At 39.6% G+C, this 9,174-nt stretch overlaps 1 protein-coding gene across 1 annotated transcript in view; it reads right to left on the reverse strand.

The window, feature by feature from the left end:
• Positions 1-9,127, reverse strand: part of GPNMB (glycoprotein (transmembrane) nmb) — a 15,616-nt gene extending 6,489 nt beyond the window's left edge. Inside the window, exons 1-5 of the mRNA XM_009075655.1 lie at positions 9,058-9,127; positions 3,999-4,148; positions 3,154-3,297; positions 1,621-1,794; positions 428-586 (exon numbers count right to left, since the gene is read on the reverse strand). Of these exons, the coding sequence (XP_009073903.1) occupies positions 428-586; positions 1,621-1,794; positions 3,154-3,297; positions 3,999-4,148; positions 9,058-9,127 (697 nt within the window). The remainder of the gene's footprint in view (positions 1-427; positions 587-1,620; positions 1,795-3,153; positions 3,298-3,998; positions 4,149-9,057) is intronic.
• Between the last annotated feature and the right edge of the window lie 47 nt (positions 9,128-9,174).

Here is a 9,174-nt window from a genome sequence, read left to right on the forward strand (position 1 = left end):
GCATATATACCAGGCTGCAAACAGCAAACAGCTCCAAAGTCCCTGAACAGCAACAGTCAGAATGTGAGACATTAATATATTTAACACAGGTTTCTACTGTAATTCAATTTATGATCTGAGGAGTGAATGTCAGTAGGAAACAGTTACCCAGAAAAGTATGGGAACAAATGAGGACTCACAGACACCTGTGGAAAATTGCATTTCCTCTTGTAAATCATTTTTCATTGCAAAGTAGAGATGTCAATACTGAGCTAAATACAAAGATGACATGCTACTCAAGGCAATTTGCCAGATTCCACTTTCATATTAAAAACCTTTCTCAGCCCAATATGTTCTTTTCATGCCAGGTGATGCTTGTGCTGATTTCTTTTAACACCTAAGCAGCAAACACCCCCAGTATTTTATTAGTTCCTTTCAGCACGCTTACCTGTTACAGAATAAGTGGCATTAGCTCTCGCAACTGGGATGTATTCTGAGCGCCCTCTCCTGTAAATGGACACTGCCATCACGTGTTCGCCAAGAGTCATGTTTGCCGTGTTCACTGAAAGCTTTGCTGAAGATCGTCCCGTTGTTTGATAATACTGATCTGAAACAGAACATGAACTTAGCGTTTTCCCCCTCGGCCTCCCTACAGGTTGTTTTATGAGAGGCAATATCTCTGAGAATCTTGGATTGTCTAAATCTGAACGAATGGTTTAGAATTGTCTTGCAGTAATCTGGCAGGTGTTTTTAGAGGGCTGATTGCTTTTACAATGTGTTTACTGCCATTCTTTCAAAGTTGTTAGAAAGATGTCCCAAATTCACTAATCCAGGAAAAATTTGTTGAGGCATCAACATCTTTCCCAACAATTACATTACATTAAGTCATTAGGATTATGTAGTGGATGGTGTTAGGCATTTTAAGTGATCTTGTGTATTCATGCTCGCAGTGTAGCCAGAAGATAAAATACCTCTTGCTTCATACCCTGGAGCCCTTTGTATACATTTGGTTATTTGTCTTTTTAACAGCTGATTGAGGTGATTTGGAACATTGTTAGTATTACTCTTGCTGATACTGATTTAGACAAGCGAACTTAGGGTACTAAGATTTAGTACATAGCCAATGACAGGAATAGCCCAACTGTTACATGCTCAGGACCTGGAAACACTGAAAATCAGCATCTGTGACCAGACCACTACGATACAGTCAGTGGCAGTTCTCACCTCCCCAGAGGCAAGACATGCTGCACCATTAAACTGAAGATATACAGCTCTGGTCTCTCTTAAATTTAAGACTCCAAAGTGCCAGTGAGCAGTAAAGGAATCAGCTGACTGAGCTGCTCATACCCTCTGTTTGCCTAGAAAATGATCTTGAGTACTACTGAAAGGAAATTAATTTTCTTCAGTGGTAGTACTGTGAAAGCACATTCAAAGAGAATCTTTGGGCAATCCATGATTTCCAGACCAAACAGCTCATGGCCTCTCTGGAAAGTGGGGAATGAATTTTGTATCTCCACTCAAGAGTGTGGAATCCTTTTTAAAGGACTTTTAATAAAACATACTCGACAAATGCGTTAGTGTACAGAATGAATGGAAGCTTTGCAGCATCACCCAAACTAAGGCATGTGTTGCGGTACTAACCAAACGTGTGAAACACGTAGACAAAGTTCCTTCTCCTCCAGCCAGGATGATGAGGGAAAGGTCTCCCATCTGGGAATACATTATGGCTGTGGTTGCTTGTGCAGTTTTCACAGTTATCAGTCCATTCAGTCCAGTTGTAGACATAGAATTGCTGATCCTGGAATGCTGGAGGATCTAAGGGTAGAAATGGGGCATTATCTGGTCAACTGAGACACATACAGAAAGTCAGGAAACAGCAGTCAGACACCCCAGGTTACAGCAGTTACTGCACTTAAACAACAGGTGAAGCAGAATATTTTTAGACTGACATTAATTTTCTCTGAGACCATGCTTTGTTTGTTTTTTAATGTAAACACACCAAATTGTTCTGATTTGGCACTGTTTTATTTAGAAGCTTAAACAAAGTTTACTGTCTCATGGGTCAATTTAAAATTGCTTGCCCAAAACTTGCTCTTGACTACACAGGATGCTACTGTTTCACTGGAGTCAGTGGGGCTACCGGAACATTTGGCAAGCAGAGTCTAAAATTTTAAGTAGAAATAGAGGCTGTAGATGCACTGCAAAGAAGTGACCTAGTTTGTTTTGTCAGAAAAGTTTTATATGGCACCTTTAAATAACTTAGACATTCATCGTAGGGTTGGACTCGATGATCTCTGAGGTCTCTTCCAACCCTGTTGAGTCTATGATTTTATGATTTCAGTTCCTTTCTGAATAATAAAGATTCCTCCCCCAAACAGCATAGTAGATATTAACTAGAGAATGGATATCAGCTGTTAACAGAACATTGGACAGTCAAAAACTAGAACTTAGGCGGACAAAAAGTGTGTTGTTATGCCTTGAAGTGAAAAGTATTTTGATCAGAAAAAAAATTTGTCGAACATCTAGTAATTCAGAGGATGAAAGGTACAACAGCATGTTTTACTCTAGATTCAGCAGCTTCAAACACTGGAATTGTGATAGTATTTTTGTTCTGTGTAACAGTAAGGTGAAAAAAGGTGATTCTCTGATGAAAATATTGTTTGATTTTTAAATTCTTTATTTTGTTTTTTTACTTCTTAAAATGTGGGAATGTGAGATTTGCTCTTTCTCGAGGGTTTTTCAAGATGCAAATATGGTTACTGAGTTATACAATTCCTAATTTCAAAAAAAAATCTCAATTTTATAAATTGGCAGCTTTATAAATCTGGAAGAAAATGGCGTGACTGTGCAGTGTTGTGGCTGAGCTGAAAAGCAGTAACAAATCTGTTAGGAAGACAAAAGAACACAATTGTTTTGGGAAGACAACTCATAGTTATGGTCAATCTTAGATTATCTGATCATTATATACAGCAAGGGAAGAACAGTAAAAATACCACAGGGATCTTCTTAGGAAAGAGACAGGTATGGCACAGGTTAGGCACAAGTTGATTATCGGTTAAAGCAATGTGGCTGTTGCTCGTAGTGTGCACCTGTGATGCTTTCAAAGCTTCATGACATGTTCACATCTGCACCAGTCAGATGTGTGTACAGTGCAGGAAGATTGCTGTTACCTACCCTGGATACAGTTTCTCTTGTATATTATGTTGCCATCATTATCTTCTTTCTGGCACTTGGGAAACTGGAGAGTCACAACAAAGGTCACGTTGGATCCTACCAGTGCTGGGCTATCAGTGTCCAATTTGGCTGTCACCCTTCCACCTGTAGAAAAGCAAATTGGTCTGCATGGCAGTAAGGGATGCATCAGAGCAGCATCTGCCTTCAACTGTGCACTATTTACATTAGAAATGCTTTATTGGTTGCTCTAAGTGATTTCATGCTCCTAACCCACTTGTACTCTTATCAAAACCCCAACTTAAAACAATCAGAGGGATCATATCCCCCCCACGTCTCTTACTGGACTGCTATTAATTTTGTTCACAGAGTTAACAATATAGTTTTCTACCCATGAAAGTCAACGTATTCTGAAGGAGAAAATTTTGGTTTCTCCTCAGGGATACAGTCATTATACCTCAGCTCAGATCAGGTGATAATAAGCAGGCTCTTTGCCAAAGCTGTCAAACTGAAGCCCATGTGCCCTATTGAGGTAGCAGTTGAAGCTACCTGTCCTCTAGGGTGTGTTTCAAATTATGGATTGTCCTAGAGCCCTGATCATCAATACTTCTATGTATTAAAGTCTAAGACTAGTAGGCATGGGAAAGCATTTTCTGCAACAACTCACTGTTCTGCTTCCTTAGGCAACCTACTGGGAATGGTATCAAAGCCAATCATCTCTAATTTGCTGTTCCATTCAGCAGTGGATATTGCCCCTCTGAAAATGCTCTATAGCATCTGCACTCTGCAATAAGGTGGATTTTCTGGCCAATTTTCTCAGTGTCTTCGAAATGTAGATGTGAGATCACCTTTCCAGCAGTCCTTCCATCTAGGATCTCCTTCTTCCCAGACAGGATAAAGCTTTTCATTCCATTTATTTTGATCACTAGACCAGCCTTGTAGCTTCTTGTGGGATGTGACAGGAGAAGTACTTCCATGGCTCAGCACATCTTGAAACACTAGAGAGCAAAACAAACATGCAATGTAAAGCAATTTTCTTACCACCCTGTAAAGACATTGCTCTTGTGCTTCTGATTATATTCTTGTACTGACAGAAAACTTTTCACCCGTAGAAAGCTACAGAATTTTATAATTGCAGCTGTAAACACTTACATCAACTACAATCAGCATAAAGATAATTCCACCATTGTCAGACTGTCATTTTTTTTCTACTTGCACTCTTGCAAACTTTCCAGAAAAAGAATAAAAAGGTTTGCAACATTTTGACCATATCAGAGCAATTGTTTATATGAATGGACATAACCCTTCAGCAGTCAGGCTGGCTGCACAGAGGTTGCTTGATTGCTGACTGCTTGTTTGATAATAAATCTGGGAGTAAAAGGCTAACAGGATAAAATCACTCTGCATCTGAGTTGTGCTTTAGTGGAAATTATGCCAGGAATTAATTTTGACCCAGTGAACCTCCTTTGGTGAGCTGACTGGTGGTTTGGGTGGGAGGGGTGGAACCAATTATAACAGAAGCTGGTATTTCCAGAAAAGGAAATTTAGAGATGAATAGTAAATTCAATGTGTTTATAATATAACAACAATAACATATCAGCTTCATGGTATTACTTAAAAATGGCTCAGATATTAAATAACTTCAATAACCTCTTTCTTCTCATATTACTGCAAATGTTGGGTTCAGACTTTTCCCAGGCCTTCTAGGATCCCTCTTTCTGTCACAAAGGACACATGGTGAAAAGCAAAGTAAACATCCAAATAACTTGTAGGAACATGTCAGCCACTGTAGGATGCCATAAAACTCTATCAGTGAGTAGGCTCATGGGCAGAGTTCCATTAAAGCCTGGAGGCTTTAAACAACTGTTGCATTCATCAGGTAACTGCTGGGTGTGCCATTCTGTCACAACAGCAACGGAGTTAGGGTTTCTGCTTCCCATGGCTGATGGAAAGGTAGGTGATGCAGAATGCTTCTGAGATTTATACCCAGCTGCAACAAAGCTCTGCATGGCCTCAAGGAAAATGCAGAGACTTGTAAGAAGGGCAAGAATGGCCCTGTGTGCTTTAACCTAACTGGGTGTGTTGGAATTTCTCCAAGCTTTGGAAAAGGCATGGAACGGAACAGGTGTAGACAGATTATGCACAATCCTTAGGGGCATGTGACTCCTAATTTTTCTGCAAGGGAGAACCAGAGAAATAGTGCTGAAGAAGAGGCAGGAGCTACTTTCTCCTGGTGTTTTATTGTCCAGTGAGATTTATGCTGAGCAGGAAATACATTTTTGTCCAGTCACATCTCAACTCTGAGCTGATGATGGTAGCTCTCTCCCCAGTCTTGAGGACTGAAAGGTTTTTGCACTCAGAGGCATATTCTCCCATGGACTTTTGCCCTACAGGAACTCCCTGCAGTCTCTCTTAAATCACTTGAATCAAGTCTCTCCTGCAGATTTAATATATTTTGATGTGAGCAAAGAATAACATCATGACTGGTATTTACTTAATGACCTGTATCACATGCTATATTGTTTTCAGTCTTGATCAGAAGAAGAGTTTGGTAATGTTGTCCTTCAGAAATTTTTCTCAGGAAAAAACAGATTAGCAGCTATGAAAGTACTTCACAAAGGCTTATCAAGTTTAATTACATTTTAGGTCATTAAATTAATGTGTCATTTTATTTGAAGGTAAGTGGCTGCATATTTTTCCCCAATCTCTTTTCCTATTCTCTTTGACTTTACATAAAAATTATTTAATGAATAAAAATGTTTTGATTTTGTCAGATCAAAACTTTTCAATCATTGTTTTTTTTCCCCAAATGCTCAATTCATAAAAAAGAGCTGGAGTAGTTTTAATTTTATAAATGCTTTTAATTTTGAATTTTCAATAGCAATCCTTGAATTCAGAATTCATTTGCTACTCCAGCTTTGGTAATAACTGTGGTCACTGCTTCTAAATCACAAGTTCCTTAGGCATTTCTTTGCCTCCCTGATGTGCTTTGTTTATTTCAATCGAATAAAAAACATTTCACAAGCTTCAGGACAAGACAAAGATGGTTTTTCAGATGAGCAAAGACCTCAGAACTAGTTACTTTAACACACATGGAACTGAAGATTTTCAGTTGCTGAATTTAAAGGAACAAAAAGCTTTAATGTATTTCTTCTTTAACAATGAAAACCACTCAAGAACAGATGTTGGTCATAACCAAAATTAGAGCAATTCAGTTTGAAACAGAATAATGTTGCTCTCCAAGGAACAGATTACTGTAATAGTTTTGGTGAGGTGATCATAGGAGAAAAGACCTTATACTCTGATTGACTTTCTTCTTTCTCACTCTGGTTTTCATTTTGGTGAAAAAAAAATGTAGAAAAGACAAGAAGTTCAGTATTTCCTGTGACAGTGTGTTAGCCATGAAAAAGAGAATAAAAGCCAATGTTAGAACAGCAGCAGTAAAAAGACGATCCAGCTAAAGAGGATAAAAGTGTATTAGAAGTATAAAGGCTGATGTTACAGCCAAGGTAAGAAGACAGACAGTAATGTAAACTTTCTGAAGTTACATGTAGAAACATAATAAAGTAAGACACAAAAAAAAAGAATTTGAGGAACAACTTGAAAAACATTAAAACTACTAATTAATCTTTTTCTTGTTTTTTTTTTTCCCACAGTACAGAGGTAGTTGAAAAGCATGCCAGGAAGTTTGTAGGGCCAAAAGATGGTGTAGATACAAAAGAAGCATTCAGGAGAGATAAAGGGATAGCACAAAAGTCAAATATGCTGGTTTACCTTTTCATTCACAAAGGAGGAGCATAGGAGGTTTCTGTGCTAGAATTTTTCATTACAGTGACAGAGAATCTCTCTTGAAATGAAGTGCTGGCACAAAACCCCCCAATTATAGAACAAATCAACAAAATTACAAAGTTGTCTAGATAAGATGGCTCAAAAAGTATGGAAGTTATTCAAGAGTGAAATAAATGAGCTATTAACCGTAGCATGTAACGTCTTGCTTAAAACTGCTTTAGTGACTGAGAAACTAAAGTTGGCAAATGTGATGACAGTTTTAAAAAACACTTCCAGGAGAGACTTAGAGGATTACAAAACATTTGGGGCTCAAATTGGAGAAGCTGGTAGAAAGAGCAGTGACGAACAGAATTAGCAGATACAGGGCATTAATGTGATATGCTGTAAAAGGAGTGCATTCCTCACAAACATATTCTGAGATTTGCTGAGGTAGTCAGAGAGCATGGGAACAAGGCTGACCTGCTTGTTACAGGCTGCTTGAGTTCCAGGCAGCATTTGATGAGGTCCTTTGCTAAAGGCACATAAAGCAATTAAGTTACTGTGGAATAAGGTTGAAGGATTTCACATGAATAAATGATTGGTTAGGTTTTATGAAACAGAAGTTATGAGCACATGCTCGGTTTTCTCAATTGTTACAATAATTTAAAATGTTCATAATCTGGGCAACAGGTAAACAGTAAAGTTCTTTCATCTGCTGAAAGCAGCACATGAAAGTATCAGAGGGGAGGAGTGTATGAGACTCAAGAATAAAACTATGAAATTCAGCATAGTTAAATGTAACCTTACTTAGAGAACAAGGGGCTGTAAAATAGCTTTAAACTCAGAAATGAGATCTTGCAAATTTACAGTTTTGAATGTAGTGCTCATTGGTAGTTGAAAAACTGGGAAAAGGCTAGATAGAAAACAAAGATTAAAGCATTACAGCACTGCATAATTCCATGTGTTCATGTCTTGAGCACTCTATGCTGCTCTGTTCTCTGCTGATCAAACAGAGTATAAGAGAACTGAAAAAATACAGAGGAAGGTAGTGAGGATGCTACAAAGGGATAGAATTATTTCCATATGGGGAACAGCTAAACAGACTGTCTTGAAGCCTGGGGAAGAGGTGACAGAGGAGAAGATAAAAACAGAATCATGAACAGCACGGAGGAAGAAGCTGAAAGTACAAACGTTAAGGAGAATCAAATGAAACCAGCAGGTCACACTTTCTAAGCTCAAGTAGGAGATTTCTTCATGTAAGGCACAGTTAAGCTGTGAAATCTCTTGCTGGCAGGATGTAGTATGTCCCAAAAATTTACACGGGTTGCAATCAAAACCCAAGTCATGAAGGGATGGAATAATGTCTAGTAAAAACTGTTAAATGACTCTGCATCTGACAGGCAGTTCTGGTGCTATAAATCATCACAGGCTGGGAAGGTATCCTTAGTAAATATTGGTATACACTTGCCCAGTTATATACATCCAGTACTGTTTCCCATTGGAGTTAAGTACAAGGCTAGATGCATGCTCAGCTGGACCTCATGTTTTACAATCTTCAGTCTCCATACTGTAGATTCTGGAATTTGAGACTAAAATCCCATTTCTATGTTCCCTCCCATGAGCTTAGGGAATCATCCTAAGACTTGAGTCAAACTGGAACTTTGAGGAAAGAAGCAGAGGTTCAGCCCAGTCCCTGCCCAATGTGGCTTGCCAATCTAATTCCTTGACTGGGCTCCCTGAGGTAGGTACTCCACAGGTCTGGGTGGCCCAGTAGGGAGCACTGACCTGGCCCCTCCCAGCCACAGCCGAACTGAGCAAACTGAGCAAAAAAGTCCATTCTGCATCTTCCTTTTAAGCCATGCTTGAGCTTAGTAAAACTGCTGGAAATTTGTTGACAAGATTTAGCTCCTATCAGCTCTGTGTACCTGTTGAGCACAGGAAATATCAGTCCTCATAACATTTCTCCAGCTCAGGCACCATTTCTACCCAGAGCCAGGTAACCCTGAGGTGGAGCTAGCTGTCACCTACTTGTTCCCAAGCATGGCTCCAGCAACCACCAGATGTGCAAGGAGCAGCCGTTTTTCCTGCACTGGCCTGGGAGGCAGGGAAGAGAGGCGATGGGGTGAAGGAAGCACTCACGTGTGGTGGCAGCACACAGCGCTGCTTCGGCCAGGAGCAGGAATACGAGGTGATGGCGAGCACTGCTCATGGTGCTGGAGACCCTGTGTCGGCTCAGTGCATGCAGAGGGGCAGCGT

The sequence above is a fragment of the Acanthisitta chloris genome, unplaced genomic scaffold (assembly GCF_000695815.1).
Source record: "Acanthisitta chloris isolate BGI_N310 unplaced genomic scaffold, ASM69581v1 scaffold5575, whole genome shotgun sequence".
NCBI classification, from domain to species: domain Eukaryota; kingdom Metazoa; phylum Chordata; class Aves; order Passeriformes; family Acanthisittidae; genus Acanthisitta; species Acanthisitta chloris.